General features: G+C 37.1%; 1 protein-coding gene and 1 pseudogene across 2 annotated transcripts; both read left to right on the forward strand.

Annotated features, from left to right (window-relative positions):
* Nucleotides 1-259: 259 nt before the first annotated feature.
* LOC133709490 (WD repeat-containing protein VIP3-like) lies at nucleotides 260-1,944 on the forward strand (annotated as a pseudogene).
* Nucleotides 1,945-4,119: 2,175 nt separating this feature from the next.
* Nucleotides 4,120-18,648, forward strand: LOC133708365 (stromal processing peptidase, chloroplastic-like). 2 transcript variants are annotated; one of them, XM_062133822.1, is made up of 26 exons: nucleotides 4,120-4,554; nucleotides 6,217-6,364; nucleotides 6,751-7,015; nucleotides 7,470-7,711; nucleotides 7,840-8,038; nucleotides 8,852-8,899; nucleotides 9,097-9,204; nucleotides 9,301-9,489; nucleotides 9,583-9,876; nucleotides 10,029-10,130; nucleotides 10,276-10,410; nucleotides 11,000-11,224; nucleotides 12,223-12,426; nucleotides 12,539-12,709; nucleotides 13,053-13,202; nucleotides 14,257-14,394; nucleotides 14,576-14,803; nucleotides 14,900-15,049; nucleotides 15,132-15,258; nucleotides 15,341-15,473; nucleotides 16,265-16,385; nucleotides 16,471-16,551; nucleotides 16,660-16,761; nucleotides 16,931-17,081; nucleotides 17,359-17,491; nucleotides 17,985-18,648. In XM_062133822.1, exons 2-25 carry the CDS (start codon nucleotides 6,219-6,221, stop codon nucleotides 17,436-17,438), a joined length of 3,789 nt encoding a protein of 1,262 aa, XP_061989806.1. In that variant the 5' UTR covers nucleotides 4,120-4,554; nucleotides 6,217-6,218; the 3' UTR covers nucleotides 17,439-17,491; nucleotides 17,985-18,648. The 2 variants fall into 2 exon arrangements, with proteins under 2 accessions (XP_061989806.1, XP_061989805.1); XM_062133821.1 differs by having other exon boundaries at nucleotides 4,121-4,554; nucleotides 17,356-17,491.
* The last annotated feature ends 569 nt before the right edge of the window (nucleotides 18,649-19,217 follow it).

The raw sequence follows: 19,217 nt of genomic DNA on the forward strand, positions 1-19,217 counted from the left end.
TGTATGGAGTTAGAGTTATTAGGTGATATGCAACACATAAATTATATTGTACTTATAAGTAACATTTCAAACATGCGTAGCAAAAAAAGAAAGACAATACGCACGCGCGAGCGCGGCCCTTCCGCGCACACTTGTCAATTATTAAACTACAAAATTAGACCTTTATTCAAATTCCTCTAAATTTAACCGTAAAAATAAATTAGTCAGTCATTTGGGCCAGGTCTAGAGACATAAAATCTCTGGGCTCGCCTTTATCCTCTGAATTTTTGAAGCGGTCCAAGTCCAAGATTTACCAGAGAGTTGAATAAAAACCTAGAGAGTGGTGAAGTGTCGAACACCCTAGGCACCGATGAAGCTCGCCGGACTCAAATCAATCGACGACGCTCACGACGAGTCAGTATGGGCCGTCACCTGGGTTCCGGCGACCGAAGCCCGACCGGCTTTGTTGTTAACCGGGTCACTCGACGAGACCGTTCGGCTATGGCAACCGGACGAGTTGGTGAACCGGGGAAAGATGACCGGACACTGCCTCGGCGTGGCTTCCGTGGCGGCTCACCCCTTGGGCTTCATCGCCGCCTCTGCTTCGCTTGATAGCTTCGTTAGGATCTTCGACGTTGACTCCAACACCACCATCGCCAGTTTCGAGGCGCCGCCCTCCGAAGTCTGGCAATTACGCTTCAATCCCCAGGTACACATTGCCTTTTGGATTTTCCCTTTTCAAAATTAGGGCTTGGGTTTGGTTTATTTACTGCTTTGCTGAGTGAATGTCTTAGTAAATTTGAATATGAACACAAGGAAACCAAATATGTCAAGTGAAAAATTATCACTTGGTACTTTTGGAGTTTGAGATCGGTTTTAGTTTCTATAGCATTACAAGTTGCTAGCATTTGTTTTTGAAAGCAAGTTTGGAGGTATGTGCTTTCGACTCGAAGACAATTTCAAATTACCAAGTTGGTTCTTGTGTTTTCGAGTTAATTTTAAATTTTGTTAGTGGAGCATCTTCATGGACCAATTGGTATGGTTAACTGATGAAAATGAAGAAATATGCTCGAAGTGCTGATGAAGTAATAGACACTGACAAATTCGAGTCAAAACACAATGACTAAAAGAATGTGCTTTAACTTTGAAGTATTGCAGCATACCCCTTTGTTTAAATTCAAAAGGTTAAAGTGATGCTAATCTGTGGCTTGTGAGCAGGGTACCATGCTAGCCGCGGCTGGTGGTGGCAGTGCCTCAGTAAAGGTCTGGGACACCAGCACGTGGAACCTGGTTGCCACATTGTCGATTCCTCGCCCAGAAGGAACCAAGCCTGCTGACAAAAGCGCAGCAAGAAGTTTGTGCTATCGGTTGCCTGGAGTCCTGATGGGAGACGCATAGCTTGTGGCTCCATGGATGGAACTGTTTCTTTTTTCGACACAGATCGCGGCAAGTTCCTGCACCACCTGGAAGGCCACTGCATGCCCGTGAGGTCTCTTGTGTTTTCCCCTGTTGAACCGCGGTTACTCTTCACTGGCTCGGACGATCAACATGTGCACATGTATGATGCTGAGGGGAAAACCCAGGTTGGGTCCATGTCAGGGCATAACGGCTGGGTCTTGAGTGTCGATGCAAGCACAGATGGGGCAGCCCTTGCAACTGGTTCAAGTGATAGAACTGTGAAGCTGTGGGATATTGGCATGAAGGCAGCTGTGCAGACAATGAGCAACCATAATGACCAAGTCTGGGGAGTGGCCTTTCGACCTGGAGGAATGCCTGGCAGACTTGCTAGTGTCTCTGATGACAAGAGCATATCACTGTATGACTACTCTTGAAGGGTTGCTTGGGGGAGGGGAAATAGGACTTTGGAAATTTGCGTTTGTTGCAACTCACTGATATTGGTGGTCTTTATCAGATTGTCATCATGACATTGGTTTGTTTGACACCTTTCTGTGATATGTTTGTATATGTTTGTACTACTATATACAAACAAAAAAGCCTAGGGAGAGAGCACTCCTTGTCTTACCATCGTATTTGTGAAAATGAACCCTTTGAAAATGACCTTTGCTAATTTGTATTATCAGGCTCTTAGCATAACAGGTAATGGTCATTTTTCAAGTTGAGTCGTTTGTTCCAAATTTGTTATTCTATCTTGGTGTGATAATGTATCCCATGACAAGATGATAAGACCCGTTTTGGCCAGTTTGACATACGAACGAGGTCATTATTTTCCTGGGTAAGCATAACCAGAGGAACAATAGTTGACGTTTGTAAATTGGGATATTTGGGTTTATATGCATCTATGGATATGAGAGTTTTACTGAGGAAGTAAAATTAGTAACGGATTTTGATGGAAAGTTAACGAGGGGATTTCTTAAGACATTCCCCCTGAGAAATTGGCAAGATGGACCAACATTTGGGATTCTTGGTAAATAAATAGCACAGATTTACCATCAGAAAGCTAGTAGAGTTGTACGTGCTCGTTTCAACAACCTATGCTAATATAACCTGGATAAAATCATTCAATAATATGCATAGAAGAATTAGCGTCAAATGATACATTTAGTAATATCTTTCCCATCAAATAAATATGCTTCAACGTTTTTCCCTCAGAATTTTAGTTGAAAGAAGAAATACATAGTACAACAGTCAAGTACATAGTGCAATAAATATTTTTTGAATATAACTAGAAAGAAAATAAAGACAATAATCAATTAATCAGGGTCAAAACTGTTCCTCAAATGAAGAATAGAAAATAGCTGAGTCTAGCATCAGAGATACTTGGCCAACCAAGGTAGTTCCTTGCTTTCCTTCAGTGCAAATGCTACATCGTCGCTGAAAGATAGCCGATAGAATCATATTAAATCGCAATCCAAGGATTTTTTTTATGGCAGTGCAGTAATATGGATGGGTGAAGTAAAATGCAAACAACAATTTTGTGTTCTTGGGTCAAGTAAAATGTGAATACAAATTGACAGCTGCAGTTTTGGTGAGGGGTGAACCTATTCTGGTCATGATATGACACAAATATTTAAAATGCAAGATGCTCTCTATGACATAATATTTGACTACTGTTATACAATCACTAATATAAGGATGACCTGCGGTGACTGTCTAATTGGTGATTACAAAGACTTGATAGCTATGATGCACGGAAACGCGAAAATGCTCGCGTTTCCCGTTTCGGAAGCGGAAACGGGTCGGAAACGCTCAGAAACGCGTATCCGAATTTGGAAACGGTTTGGAAACGTTTGTATCCAATGTGGAAACGCCAGAATGTAAATAAATAGGAAACGTGGGGGTAATACTGACTTTTTACTTGCAAAAATTGAAAGAAAAAAATAATAATAAATAAAACAACAGACCTAGATTGAGAGAGAGGTGAGAGACGCGACAATTGCAGTTCAGTCGTTCCTCTTCTGCTCGGAGGAGACCCATACCCAGTTCGGACCGACGTTCCTCTTCTGCTCGGAGGAGACCCAGAACCAGTTCGGTCAGGAACGACCCTTCTGCTCGGAGGAGACCCAGACCCAGTTCGAACGGACCTTCCTCTTCTGCTCGGACGAGACCCAGACCCAGTTCGGTCGGTCGTTCCTCTTCTTCTCGGAGGAGACCCAGACCCAGTTCGGTCGGTCGTTCTTCTGCTCGGGTCGGTCGTTCCTCTTCTCCTCTTCTAGCCGCTTCGGGTACGTTCAATCTTTTCTTTTCGATCCAGTTCAATCTTTTCTGCCCAGTTCAGTCGTTCTGCTCTTAATTTCTTATCCTCTTTGCTTTTCTCGATCGATCTATTTAAAAGCAATATTGCTTTATTGTTTTGGCTGAGAATGGGGATTAGAATACAGTATAATTGTTGGTTGACAATTTAACAGTATAATTGTTGCTCATTGTGATAGCCGTGTATTGTGAATTTGTGAATTCACTCATGTGTAATTTCACTAATTTGTGAATCACTGAATTGTGAATTTGTCAATTGAATTGTGTATTTTTTAGGATTGATAATGTTTTAGGACCTTTCAGGGGCGGACCGACATGGAGGGCCCATATAGACAAGATTTTGGGCTAAAAACCCTTAGGTATATATATATCAGCCCATACCCAGCCCAAAGAAAGAAAAAAAAAATATCCATCACAGCAGCTCCTCACCGCTCGCAGCCTCAGTGCCTGTGTGAGGCACTCACTGACTCACAGAAGGAGATAGAATATCCAGTAGATCGAGAGTTTCTTCCTGCTCTGTTTTTCTTCTTCCTGCTCTGTTTTTCTTCTTCCTGCTCTGTTTTTCCCAGATTCCCAGATCTCCTCTCGCAGTCTCGCCCAGTCGGCCCAGATCGAGAGTATCGCCGTCGCCGATTCTGTTTGCTACGGTGCTACCAGTGGCGGAGAGAGACAGAGAGACAGAGATTCCATGTTAGCTACTTAGCTGAGCCGCTGAGGAGTGAGGAACTGCCGAACTGAGGCTCTTGATTTCTTGAATCTTGATCATGGTCGGTCTCGGTGACTCGGTCATCCCCATCACGATCTCTTAGAAGGAGAGAGAATATCCAGTAGAAAACCAACTCTTAATCAAGCCCAATTTCAAAGGTCTGTATCCCAGTTGTTGCCTTGATTTATACCTGAAGAACTTTGCGATGTTATAACTAAGCAAGACGATCCTCTTATGTGTTTAGAGTTCTTGATGAATTGATGATTGTATTTTAACTACTATGATTGCATATACTATGAACTACCGACTGAATGCACTTTGACTAATGTCTTTGATGATAAATTACTAGCTAAAAAAAAGAAAAAATCAAGTAACAATAAGTGAATATTGCTTTTGTAATTTTGTTGGGCTTTGGGATTTCTTGATGCTTTCTTTGGCTTCTGATTATGTGGTGATTTATTTATTTATTTATAGATGTGCATTTTGTGTTGCAGATTGGAGAGTTTTTAGATTTGGTGTTGGATTGGAGAGTTTTTATATTGGAGAGTTTTTATTTATTTTTAGATGTGCATTTTGTGTTGCAGATTTGGTGTTGGATGTGTGTGATAATCTGGTATATGGATTTTGAGATTTTGAGAAATAATGATGGTCGTTGAATTTTGATCGAACAGTGAAATGGATGGAAATGTGAGAATAGAATCCTAGAAAGTTTGAATTTCACGTTTTATAACAAGTTGTTTTTGTTTGGATCTAGCAGCGAGCAGTGCGATTTAGTCTTGGCTTTTGTGTGTCTACATTTGCTCAATTGGAACCTATTCGATTCGATGTGTGGTAATCAGTGTTTGAAAGAGGATTGGTTAGTCTGTATTAGAGAGCTGAATGTGTTACAATTGGAGGGATTGCCGATTGGTTTTATGGTTCGTTGTTATATTATTCTTATGATACAAGTAAAGTAAGCATGGGAGAGGGTAAGGTGCAGATTGGGGGACTTAGAGGATGTGTTCAGGGTTCGTGTAGGCTTCTCCATAACATATTAGTTGGACAGTCGAACTGTTGAAAGTCTGTGTTTAATTGCTACGGTGGTGTACAGAAACACAAGACATATTTTTATGTTTATTTTACCTTGATGTCACCGAATTGAGGTGTTATAGGTTTTATTTAACTCTGATTTGTTATGAGAATGCCTTTTCTCCCTCTTGTGTGGGCATCATGTACCTGTGCTGTAACCTCTGTCTTTAATTCTTGTTAGAGGTTAACTGGATGTTTCTGGTATTCTTAAGATTGAATTTATTGTATTAGAGTACCTGATTTAAAGTTCTCCTTTGATTGTTTATATATCAGGCAAGCAAAGGATGTTGTGCAAAAAAAAAAAAAAAAAATTATGCACTTCTAATTAGCCTAGACAACAATTGAATCCTGGATCCGCTCCTGGGACCTTTGGATTGATAATGTTTGATTGTCATAAACTAGTACTTTGTTTATGTTTCATATATTTTTTTTCTAATTAAATATATATATATATATAAATATATATATATATATATATATATATATATATATATATATATATATATATATTTAATTGGCGTTTCCTTCACGTTTTCGTTTCCTATTACATTTAAGATTTGCCGTTTCCACGTTTCCGATCGTATCGTATCCGGAAACTCGTACCCGTTTCAGTGCTTTTTAGCCAAAATAGATATCTTTCATTACTTTTTTTTTTTTTTTTTTTTGAAGACTGAAATATTCTATCCCTATCTGTTAAAGTAGCAAGATCTTTAGGTCTAATGTTTGATGTTGGATTACATATCTGTGGACAGCAATGGCGGCTATAAGTTCTCTGGTGGGAAGCATTCCCCAAATTGGTCTGACAATATGCAGAGATGATGGTTATTCAAAAAGGCGGGCGAAGAATTCTGTGGTTTCTATTATTAGCCCCCGTCTACCCTTATTTTCTTCTCAGACCAGGTATATTCTTCTATTATTCAAGTTTCATCCTAATAGATTATTTTGCTCCTTGCTAATTTGGTTAGCACTGACTAACTAGACAAGTAATTATGTATACTAAAATATATTTTCAGCTATAGATAACTATTTTTATTTTTTTATGAGAAAACAGAATTGATTAAAACATGAACAAAACTAAACTCATACATAATACAAATCAAATCATTTCATATTCCTGCTGTGTTGTGTTGACTTGAATATAGCTCACAACCTATTTAACAAGTCCAATAATCGATTTGTGTTGACCTGAAAGTGTTAATCGGTTAATTTGTTAATAGACTATTATTAGCAGCATTGGATATGACTGACAAATTTCATGTTTCTGGGCATTTTCTTGGGGATGAAAGACGTCTGCTTCAAGTTGGTTCGGGTAAATCAATTTTTCCAAGAAATAAGAGGAATAGTTGGGAACAATGTATCTCCATATTTGGAGAGCCTTTGACTGGAGCACCTTTTCCACGAAAGTATAACGGCATTTCTAGCTCTTTTTGCCAAAGCAGAAGCTCTTCATGGCAAAGTAGAAGTTGTCTTCGCCTCAGGACGTCCACACCAAGTGCCTTTCCTGACAGAACTTCTTTCTGTTTAACCAACCGTAAACTTGAGAAGGTTTTTGTAAGTGGGCAACCCAAATTTACTTCTGTTGAAATTTCACATCCAACATCTTTTTGTACTGTTTGACATGGATTGGCTTTAATTTCTCTCCTTCTGGGCCATAGAAATGTTCATCACAGAATTGTTGGAGTTCTTTGAAATGTAGCCTGCTGCTTGACCTAAAAAATATTCTTTCACGATGTGTGTTTTTTCTTTGAACTTGCACAGAACGGACATATACACGTGTTTTTTCCTTGTGGCTTTTCTTCTTTCACACAAATGTAGTAGGTTGATTGGAAGTGACTTCTTTGGACAGTTTTGCTGTAGTCTAATGGGAATACTGAATGCCTTGTATTTCTACAATTTTTATTATTACTTTACTTTTATTGATGCATGTCAATGGGAAACATTCTACTGTACTATTAGTCATGCTTCAAGACATTTCCTGACTTATACCGATCCATATAATTTTTAGGTGAAGGATCTGCATATTCCATATGCAACCGTAGGTCCAGATGAGCCACATGCAGCAAGTACATCTTGGCCAGATGGTATTCTTGAGAAACAGGAGCTAGATTTAGTATATCCTGGAGTAGAACAAACAGAGGTAGAGGGGTTTCTAAGTTCTGAACTTCCATCTCACCCAAAGTTGTATCGAGGACAACTAAAAAATGGTCTGCGCTATCTGATTTTACCAAATAAAGTTCCGCCAAACAGGTTCAGCCTCTTTACATGAGCAGATCTTATTGGCTTATACTTCTCTGTTTATGTTGAAAGATAATATTAAAGATTTTTTTTTTTCCATACATTTTCTCTTACAAAGAGCACATTTGTTGGAGTTTTAGGTTTGAAGCACACATGGAAGTGCATGTAGGATCAATCGACGAGGAAGAGGATGAGCAAGGGATTGCACATATGATTGAACATGTTGCTTTCCTTGGAAGTAAGAAACGCGAGAAGCTTCTTGGGACGGGGGCTCGATCCAATGCTTACACCGATTTCCATCATACAGTGTTTCACATCCATTCGCCACTTAGTACAAAGGTTTCCCCCTTTCTGTTACGCTAACAGTCAGCAACTGCTTTTTTATTTTTTATTTTATATCTTAATTATGATATTTTGTGATTTTATCTAAGTCAGCACCCAAGTTAACTAATAGATACAGTATTCAGTTATTCTGGTTATGATGTTCCAAACAGAATGCTTAAATTTATTAATATGAGCAAATCTATAAATATATCTTGTCGAAAGACTCAAAACTTTATTATGTCCTTGGACAAAATAGAGATTAATAATACAAAGAGTCATGTACATTTTGATAGGAAAGAAGAAAATTGTATTAAAAACAATAAAGATGATTGGTGAAAGTCATAGATGCAGTGGGGAGGTAGAAGTTGAGATTGTTTAGGAAGGCTTGGGTTAGCTTGGCATTGGGCATCTGTAGCAGGGTGCTTTTTTCTGTCAAGTTGAATTTCCATGGCAATGAAAAAAGGGCTAAAGCTCTTTGGGATTGCGGAGCTTCGGCTGTAATTTGGGCAGAAAGGAATTGATGGATCTTTGATGACTATAATGGAGTGGGGGTGGAAGTTAGATTCTTGTCTGCCTTGTGAGGTTCTGTTTCAGTTAAATTAAATACTATACTTCTTCCTCCATTTTTCTAGTCCTGTTGTAGTTTTCTTATCTCTTTGTTTTGTTTCCTGTAGCTCACTTAGAACTTCTTGTCCATGGCTTTTGTTTCTTGCTTCTGGTTACCTCTTGCAATAAAAGTCTTTGTTTTCAAAAAGGAACAAAAAGTAGTTAAGATGATCAGAACCTAGTGTCTTATAAATATAATGACAACAATATGTTGGTTTCCAGGATTCTGATGAAGATCTCCTTCCAAATGTGCTGGATGCCTTGAATGAGGTATTAATGATCAATTGTCCTATATGAGCTTGAACTACATGCTTAGTATGGATTTGGTTGTATTCTTTCAATTCAGTCCTTTCATTTTTACCATACATTATTGAATTGATCTGTTTTACCAAAAAAAAAAAAAAAAATTGATATAGGACGTTTGTAGTTCTGAGGTCTCATTTACTTCTGCTTCATTGATGCTACAGATTGCTTTTCACCCAAAATTCCTTTCTTCTCGTGTTGAGAAGGAACGGCGGGCTATACTTTCAGAATTACAGATGATGAATACAATAGATTATCGCGTTGACTGCCAGGTTTGGACTAGGGAGGTTCATAATATTTTAGCTTGTTATTGAATTTGTATTGCCTAGCATTATCTCAACTTCTGCATGTTTTAATCTTGAGTACAGTTATTACAACATCTGCACTCTGAAAACAAGCTAAGCAAAAGGTTCCCGATTGGATTAGAGGAGCAGATTAAGAAGTGGGATGTAGATAAAGTGCGAAAATTTCATGAGCGTTGGTACTTCCCTGCAAATGCAACCTTATACATTGTTGGGGATATTGACAACATCTCAAAAACAATTTACCAAATTGAGGTATGCAAGAGTTCACCTTTATCATGTCTTATTTGTATTTATTGATTCACTTCTAGAATCATGGACAGACTAAAATTAGCTTCTTTACCGCAGGCTGTCTTTGGACAAACTGGCCAAGAAAATGGGTCAGCACCTACTCCTAGTGCGTTTGGTGCAATGGCTAGTTTCCTTGTCCCTAAGCTTTCAGTTGGCCTGACTGGAAATTTGCCTACTGAAAGATCGTCTAATTCCATTGATCAAACAAAACTCCTTAAAAAGGAAAAGCACACTGTTCGTCCTCCTGTGAAGCATAATTGGTCACTCCCTGGAAGTAGTATGCATTTGAAGCCTCCACAGATTTTTCAGCATGAATTGATTCAGAATTTCTCATTTAATATGTTCTGCAAGGTACAAGGGACTGTAGAGTTTCTTCCAACTATGAGCATTTTTGGTCTGAAAAATTCTTATTTAATATGGTTATTGATTTTTAATCACATACGTTTCTTTACCGCTATCTTGCTCTCTCTATCTTCTAAGCATGTGTTGTGGAACTACTGCAGATTCCTGTGAACAGGGTTCGAACATATGGTGACTTGCGAAATGTTCTAATGAAGAGAATATTTCTTTCTGCTTTGCATTTCCGAATTAATACAAGATACAAGGTCCATTTTTAGTTTTACCCACAAAATTTCCAGTTTGTACCAAAGTTGCTACTTTGCTGAATTCCTATTATGTGCTATATATGCGAGTATCTTCTTGATATACCATGCTGTCCGTTTTGACTGAGCTAATTGTAAAAAATTGCAGAGTTCAAACCCACCATTTACTTCAATTGAATTGGATCATAGTGACTCTGGAAGGGAAGGATGCACAGTCACTACTCTTACTGTAATTGCCGAACCCAAGAATTGGCAAACTGCAATAAGAGTTGCTGTTCACGAGGTTTGCATTTCCGTCTTGCATACTGGAATTGGAAAACTGTTTATGGGTTTTGAGTATAGTTTGCATGCTATCAATACAGAGAAGTTCTGTACTGTGGTTTAGATGGGACCCTTGACAATAGTTTGCAACTTTTACAAAGTCGACCTTGGAACTTTACTCTTCATTTTTATTTTAATGAATTTCGCACCTATGAATCAATAAAAAATGTGTTTTGTTTCCTTTTGCTTTTTTTGTTATAAAAACTGAGCATGATGATTGGCCACTTTGATGTCTTGGTCTGTAAGCTATAAACAATAAGCCTTCTTTTTTTACTTTTTTAATTTGTTTTTAATTTTTTTTACTTTTTCTACTTGCATGGAGAAAACATACTTCATTGTTTAGTAAGTACTCTTGATATTGCAGCTTCAAGCTTTTTGCACTTATCCCTTCATGCTTGGAAAAAACAAACTTCCCAGTTCATTCATTTCTAATGAACCTCAGTTGACCATCCTTTTCAGTTTTTATTTTGCTTCCTATGTTAGTATGTTTTCTGTGGATTATTGTGTAGTTGATTACTAAACTTTGCAGTTATATCTCTTGTTTTCTGCAGGTTAGAAGGCTCAAAGAATTTGGTGTTACTAAGGGTGAATTGACACGTTATATAGATGCTTTATTAAAAGATAGTGAGCATCTGGCGGCTATGATAGATAATGTATCTTCGGTTGATAATTTGGATTTTATTATGGAGAGTGATGCGCTGGGCCATACAGTAATGGATCAGAGACAAGGACATGACAGTCTGGTTGCTGTTGCTGGAACTGTTACTCTTGAAGAGGTAATGTTCAATCATTAATCATTTGTTATTGTCACTTGGTATTGTAAATGTAATAGTGTCCAAGTAAACCATAAAAAACACATACAAGAACATGTAGAATGGTAGTATTCTACTTAGCAGTCCTATTTATGCTAATTATGCGTATTAGTGTTTCCTAGAGGCAGTTTTCTCTGGTATATGTTACAAGTAGGCTTAGTAAGGTCACCATTCTGAATTACAGGACACATTAGAATAATGCGTAGGCTCACTTTGGTACTAGAATTATATATTTAGTAACATAGTTAAGGATAGGTTATTAGATTTAGTAAGAATGTGTTAAATGTATAATTCATATAGCAACATAGATGAGGGATATTTAATAATTATATATACATTAATATAGTTATATATTAATGTATCAAATCTCTTAAATGTATAATTCATGTAGCAACATGGGTAAGGGATATTTAATAATTATTATATACATTATAACTTTGTGTACTAGAATGGGTGTTATTTGCTAGGGTTCTGTTTCCCGATAAGGCCGAATAGGCAAAAGCAGATTTATGCTTTTGCTCTGGTGTGTAATATCCTGGCAGTGACTCAGTGAAGTCGTGAATATATCTAGTTAAGTGTATTTATCTTGATTAACTACTTTTCATTTTTTATTTTATTTTATAATTTAATTCATTTGTTAAAGTACACCACAAATCTTGGTTGATTATAAATAGATAAAGGATATAGTGGATGCTTCCGTTTTAATTGTTCAGAGCACAAAATATATTCTGTTTTGGTTTGTACGATCTGGATCATGGTGCATAGTGTGCGTAGTGATTGCTTTCAACTTGAGGGTCTGAGGCAATCCTTAAATATAGTATCATTGTTCTCATCAAAATAGGAAAAATAATGAAGTTTATATTTTTAAGGCAATGCTGGAAATTGAGGACCCTAAATTTTTCTTTAATCTTTTAAGTTTAAATATTTAATTTTCAGTTTTTTATTTTGTTGTAATTGTGTAGGTTAACTCTATTGGCGCCAAGGTGTTGGAATTTGTTTCTGATATTGGAAAGCCTACTGCACCCCTTCCTGCAGCGATTGTCGCTTGTGTTCCAAAGAAAGTGCATGTTGATGGAATGGGTGAAACTGAGTTCACCATTTCCCCTGATGAGATTACAGCTGCTACGAGAGCTGGATTGGAGGACCTCATTGAACCTGAGCCAGAGGTGTCCTTCCTTAAAAACTTGGCCTGCTTCCTCCTTAACCTAACTATTTAGATGTCTCTGGAAAGTTCTTACTTACTTCATTGTTGACTGGTTTCCTGTCTTGTTTGTGCAGCTTGAAGTGCCAAAAGAATTGATATCTTCATCACAGTTGCAGGAATTGAGGCAGGAGCGCATGCCATCCTTCATCACCTGTAGCCCAGAAACAAATATGACAAAAATTTATGACAAGGAAACAGGGATCACTAGAGCTCGTCTTTCAAATGGAATTGATGTAAATTACAAGGTATCTCTTGCTTATGTTTTAGTTGGTCATATACTTGTTTTCTAGTTTCTCTTCTATTAAATGAAATTTCCATTGCTCGTCATTGTATAAGAAGATTGAAATATAAAAATATGTGAAAGAATGAGGGCAGCTTAATCACGTCATGTCATACATTATTGTGGGTTATCTTGGCAATAGTGTTATTGTGGCTGGGATTGACGTCAGTTTGAAACTTTAAGTTGTCATGCCGCACCTATAGTTTCTCTAATTTTTTGTGCTTAGTTACTTTCACTGTTATTGATGAAAATATACACGAGTGAGCCACTAACACTAATTCATGTCTTTGTTCTATATTCAATCACAGATTTCTAAAAGTGAGGCTCAGGGAGGTGTGATGAGGCTTATAGTTGGTGGTGGACGGGCAACTGAAAGTCCTGAATCAAAAGGTTCTGTTGTTGTGGGTGTACGAACTCTTAGCGAGGGAGGTCGTGTTGGAAACTTTTCAAGGGAGCAGGTATGTTATCTCTCTATCTCTCTCTCTCTCTCCCTCCCTCCCTCCTAATCTATTATGTATATTAGATTTAATAGGAGATTCATTCATCTTGAATAATGCATTATAGTATATCTTGAGATTGGGGCGTGTTAAATAAATTAGGTATAACAAAGGGTCATTATGCGAATTAGCTTTCACATCTCACAAGTAATTGTTCAAATAGCAAAGTGCTGGCCTATTTATTGTGAGCTGTTTTACAATTTTTCCATATGCCTCAATTGGTCTCACTTTTTTGGACTACGGAGTTTTCTTTGCTCTGGGTTTAGGCTTTAGTGTCTAGTTGTATTTTATGTTGATGAGCTTCTTCCTTATATAAACAAACTTGTGCTTCTTATAGGAAAAAGAAAAAAAACTACCCCGAGAAAAAAAATTAAATTCCAGTTTAACATAGTAGTATTTCATGGGACTTAATGCTTATGATATTTGTTGATGCCAACTTACTTTACAGTAGTTGTGAGATTTCTATGTGGCATAGTAATAATATAAGAACCTTGATGATGCAAGTAATTAAGATGTAGTTCTTGGTAGTTTCTGTATGCTTTACTGTCTTTATTAAATGTTGTTTAGAGTCTAAGGGGGTAGTTGTGTGATAGCTGTCTTAGCATTTAATGTAATCTGGGAATTGGGAGTCTTTAATGTTGTTTGTGGGCTCTAGAAAGGAGCAGGGAATGTCTAGAAAGGTCTAGGGAATGTCTGGTAGTATTTTAAAAGGGGGTTTAGCCCAGACCTGTACGAATTCAGTTCTGAACCATTATTCAAAGTATTCCATTTTGAAATACTTCAAGGCTTTCCCTGATTTCCCTTGGAAATCTAGGCTCCAACGGTGTTTGGAGTAATCTTAACTAGCTCTAAGTGTCAGATCCACTCTTAGTTGCTGTTTGTGTTTTCATTTACATCACTTGATAATATAGATCATTAAATATGGTATTATGTAATCTTTTTTTAATATTATGCATATCTGAGCTTCCCTCATTTCTGCTGAGACTGCCTCATGTATATGCATCATTGTTCTCAGGTAGAACTGTTCTGTGTGAATCACTTGATTAATTGCTCATTGGAGTCAACGGAGGAATTTATTTCTATGGAATTCCGTTTCACTTTAAGAGATAATGGGATGCGTGCCGCTTTCCAATTGCTTCACATGGTACTTGAGGTAAACTCATCGTGACTTATGTTCTATGTGCTGATTTTTGGATGTTGGGGCATTTCTTGTTATGTGTGTTGTCCGCATGTTTGGTCTATGTCTTCTACGGGGCATCTCCATTTTAGCGGCATGCATTAGAATATATGAATTTTAGGACAGATGATTGACAGTAACGCTTGCTGACTTGCAGCATAGTGTCTGGCTGGATGATGCATTTGATAGAGCAAGACAATTATATTTGTCATATTATCGCTCCATCCCTAAAAGCTTGGAGCGCTCAACTGCTTACAAACTCATGTTGGCAATGTTGGACGGGGATGAGCGTTTTGTAGAACCTACACCAACATCATTGCAAAATTTAACTTTGCAATCTGTGAAGGATGCAGTGATGAACCAATTTGTTGGCAATAACATGGAGGTGTGCATATCCTACCTGCTGATTTTTAATTTATTATTTTTTTTTTCTGTAAGAAAAATGATCATTTCTCATTTTAAGCTGTATACATATGTTTAGGTAAGTGTTGTTGGGGACTTCTCGGAGGAGGAAATCGAGTCTTGTATTCTTGATTACTTGGGAACAGTACAATCGGCAAAATTTTTTGAGACTGAGCAGAAGTATAATCCGGTTGTGTTTCGACCATCTTCTGATTTGCAGTCTCAACAAGTGAGTAGTAATATATTTGTTTGGATGATGGAATGTCTATAACGGTTTGGCATATGCTAATAGTTTATTTCTTTTCAAACAGGTGTTCTTGAAGGATACAGATGAGAGAGCATGTGCATTTATTGCAGGTCCTGCACCAAATCGTTGGGGTTTTACTGTTGACGGTAAAGACCTGTTTGAGTCAATCACTGATATTTCTTCTAGTGATGGTGAGTTGCATTGAATCTGGAATTAGGTATCAGATTTGCATATTTTTGAGATGTATTTTATGTGTTGAAGCTGGTTATGCAGATGCGCAGCTGAAATCTGCAGAGCTAGTTGTGGAGGGTAAGGATATTCAGAAGGATCTGCAAAGAAAACTCCGTGGTCATCCGCTTTTCTTTGGCATCACAATGGGGCTCCTGGCTGAGATTATAAATTCCAGGTAATTATTTCCATGAGTAGATAATTATCTGCATGTGCTTTTCCTTATTCATTATCTGCCTGCTCTGCAATGTGTGCCCAAAATATGTTTTTTTTCCATGCTGTATACCGACTATTATTAATAGGGTAAAAGTTACAAATTTATCCTTGCACATGTAGGATTTTTTTGTCTAAAATAGTATTTGGACCAACATTGATTAATTTCGCAAACCATAGGGGTAAAATTAAACATCTTTAAACCACTAGGTTAATTTTGACCATCACTCCAAACCCTAAGGACTATTTATAAATCTTACCCTATATTAATAAGTCTTCAGTGGGAGGTTCTCTGATTCGTTACAGCCATTTCGTACCAGCCAACATTATCTGAACGTGCATGTTGGAGGTTTTATTTGATACTGGGATAGAGTGATTTTTGGTCATCTCGTCTTCCATTTAGTTAAACTGGAAAGCCCTTTTAGGTTGAAACAGATAGGAGGTATGTGAATGATACTGAGTTTGGGGAATGGACTTGTCAAGCAGGTTGATTGTCTAATGACACTCTACTTGATTACTATGATTTGAGGGCATTATGATGAGTCCTGCATCAAGATAGTAGGACATGGTATTAGTCATATTACATGTGTAACCTTAGCTTTTCATAAACATGTATCAGTATTGAACATATTTTTGCATGCAAATCACCTCTCTCTGGTTATCTGAGTTTTTGGTATTGTTTTCTTTTATTTATGTTTATTTATTTATTTTAATTCTTTATATGCGCTTATTTGTAATATTCCATGCTCTTTGCAGACTTTTTACGACGGTCAGAGATTCACTTGGCTTGACATATGATGTCTCGTTCGAGTTGAACCTTTTTGATAGGCTGAATCTCGGATGGTATGTCATATCTGTAACATCAACTCCTGGCAAGGTGCGTAATTTAGATTCATATACAGCAAAAATATGTTGGTGTTATTTCCAGTCTCCTCACAGGTTTAGCTGTAATAAACATTCAGGTTCACAAAGCTGTTGATGCATGCAAGAATGTCCTTAGAGGTTTGCATAGCAACAAGATTTCCCAAAGGGAGCTGGACAGGGTTAATTTCTTTGCTTTTTTCTTCTAGAATAGAAATTCTTTTTTTCTTAGATAAAGTGGAATTCTCATGACCACCTTTCTAATTAACTTGTTAATATTGAAATTGTAGGCAAAACGGACGCTTCTGATGAGACATGAAGCTGAGATCAAGTCAAATGGCTACTGGCTTGGACTTTTAGCTCACTTGCAAGCTTCTTCTGTTCCAAGGAAGGTAAACTAGAAATTTCTTAATGATGTCCTCCAGTTTATTTAGAGATTACAGATATACTCATGGAGAATAATATTGGATAGATTTTTTTTGGCACTTTATCAATGCTGAAAGTGTTACATAGAAAACCATTGTAAAGATTGAGATACTCATAATGCGCTATTTGGTTCAGGATATATCTTGCATCAAAGATCTTACTACTTTGTACGAAATTGCTGCTATTGAGGACGTATACCTTGCATATGATCAATTGAAAATAGATGACGATTCTTTGTACTCATGTATTGGAATTGCTGGGGCTCAAGCTGGTGATGAATTGACTGGTGAGGATATATTGTGCTGCATTGAACTTTTTTCAATCTGCATACCCTGAAACTTATAAAGATACAGTGGATTAGGTTTTCTGGATGTGTATTGAACTAGTTGGAGTGGCCATGAGACCTCATAAAAATATTGCCTTTCTTTGTCTTTCTGGAATTTCAAACTGGCTTAATTTTATTTGGGGTACCTTTAGTTATATCTGCTTCTGCCTCATCATAAAGTGTGTTTTACTTGCTCTTTTTTATCTGATCAACCTATAATTTGCTGCTTATTTAGAAGTCGAAGAACCAGAGGAAGGTTTTCCAGGTGTTTTCCCAGTTGGGCGTGGGTTATCTACAATGACACGGCCTACAGCATGATCTTAGATTATACGTGCCATCTCACATATAGTAAAGACATATCTAGCATTAAGGTATTCCACAAGCTCGAAGTTTCATTTCCCTTTTAATATAGCATAGAATTTTCTCATTACTATCTTCTTTTATAATTGCCACTATACTTTTCTGCATTAAATGCATTTATATAATGGATTCCAATTATTTCATTAATGTTTTATCAATAAAAAATTGTGGACATCGAATAATAATTGTTGCATTGTATGTTTTAGAGAAACAAAAAAAGGATCATGGAATGAATACAGAGATTCATGCCTTACAATGATTATATATTGGAAAATCTTATTGTATCAGTGTAAGATCATTTGTGTAGAGTATTGAACTGGTCAGGACAATATCAAAATCCTTGGTTGATTGCAGAAAATGAACATGTTCATGAAATTTCTATGCCTAGAGGACTGAAACTTTATTAGTTTGCTTATCATATGTATGACTCATAAAAGTTAAAAGTTACTTGACTTTACCCCTGTTTATGATTATAGGTGAACTGACTTCCACATTTGTAAACAGGTCCAGTGGCGAGAAGCTAAGACCAGATAATGCTAAAGGCCTGCTCGCCAAAGTCGCGCCAGAACAAATTATAGCACACACCATAGTCATGCCATTCAACGTGAAGTCATCAACTGTCTTGGTTGACATGCTCCTGCATATTATTACCATTGGGAGCAATTGGAAACCACTGATACTTGCTTCATTCCCAGTTCAACAGTGAGCATTGGGAGGTAGAAAACAGTAACATGATTTGTCTAGTACAAAATTACGGGCTATACCAAGTGCCTGGGCCAATTCTTTGATATTGTAAATACATGAGCCTCTTGTCAGTTATCCAAAATTTTGCCTTATGCTGTCAATACTAGGCCAATACCTAGACCCTAGCCTTTCTCTTTTGATATATTACTGGTAGATAATATATTCATGTCCCTGCCAAGTATTCAATTTGCATCTGCCCATGGAGGTTTTATTGCATAAAATGAACAGGACAGTGTGGATCCCCCATCCGAAGCCTAACTTGTACTTTTTAGTGGAAAGTGTGGTGTATATGGATCCTTAATGATGGGGAAAAGTCTTACTTGGGGAAGTTAATTACGAAGCAAATGTGCTGGTGTGTGGGTTGTAATATTGTAGATTTTGATATCCAACTTTCCTATTCAATCAATGTTATGGTTTTATTGCATCTAGATTGTGTTAATTTGAAGTTTAAGATGAGAAAAATAGAAACCATAGAGCAACAATTTGATGAACATGAAGTAGGGTGCGAAAGGGGTTTTTAGTTTGATATGTTAGTTATCTTGTCCGCGCAAAAAAGAAATGAATAGAAGAGACCACGAATTTTTGATGTTGATTTCTCAACAAAACAAGTACAAGTGACTGATGTAAAGTTTACGTAGGATGTGTATAGGGCCATTTTTTAAGCTAAATAAAAAAAGAAAAGAGGAAGAGCAAGAGAGAAGAGTTGCTCATTAACAGGCAGTTTTTTTCATCTTTGTTGCGAGTGTTTTTTAGAATTTAGCCGAATGATCGTTCGACTCGTATCTTAACAAGCTAACATATATGATTTTTGTTTTTTGGGGAACAATATTTTTTTTCCTTAAATCCTTGGCTGGCCATAAGCCCAGTCAAACATACACATACATTGCCATTGAAATACAACAATGTATTAAGATCAAATATTACACATTGTCTAGTTTTTTTTTTTTTGGTCAAAGAAAATAAATTGTATTGAATGATCCAAAATGCCCACCA

The sequence above is a fragment of the Rosa rugosa genome, chromosome 5 (genome assembly GCF_958449725.1).
Source record: "Rosa rugosa chromosome 5, drRosRugo1.1, whole genome shotgun sequence".
Lineage (NCBI taxonomy): Eukaryota > Viridiplantae > Streptophyta > Magnoliopsida > Rosales > Rosaceae > Rosa > Rosa rugosa.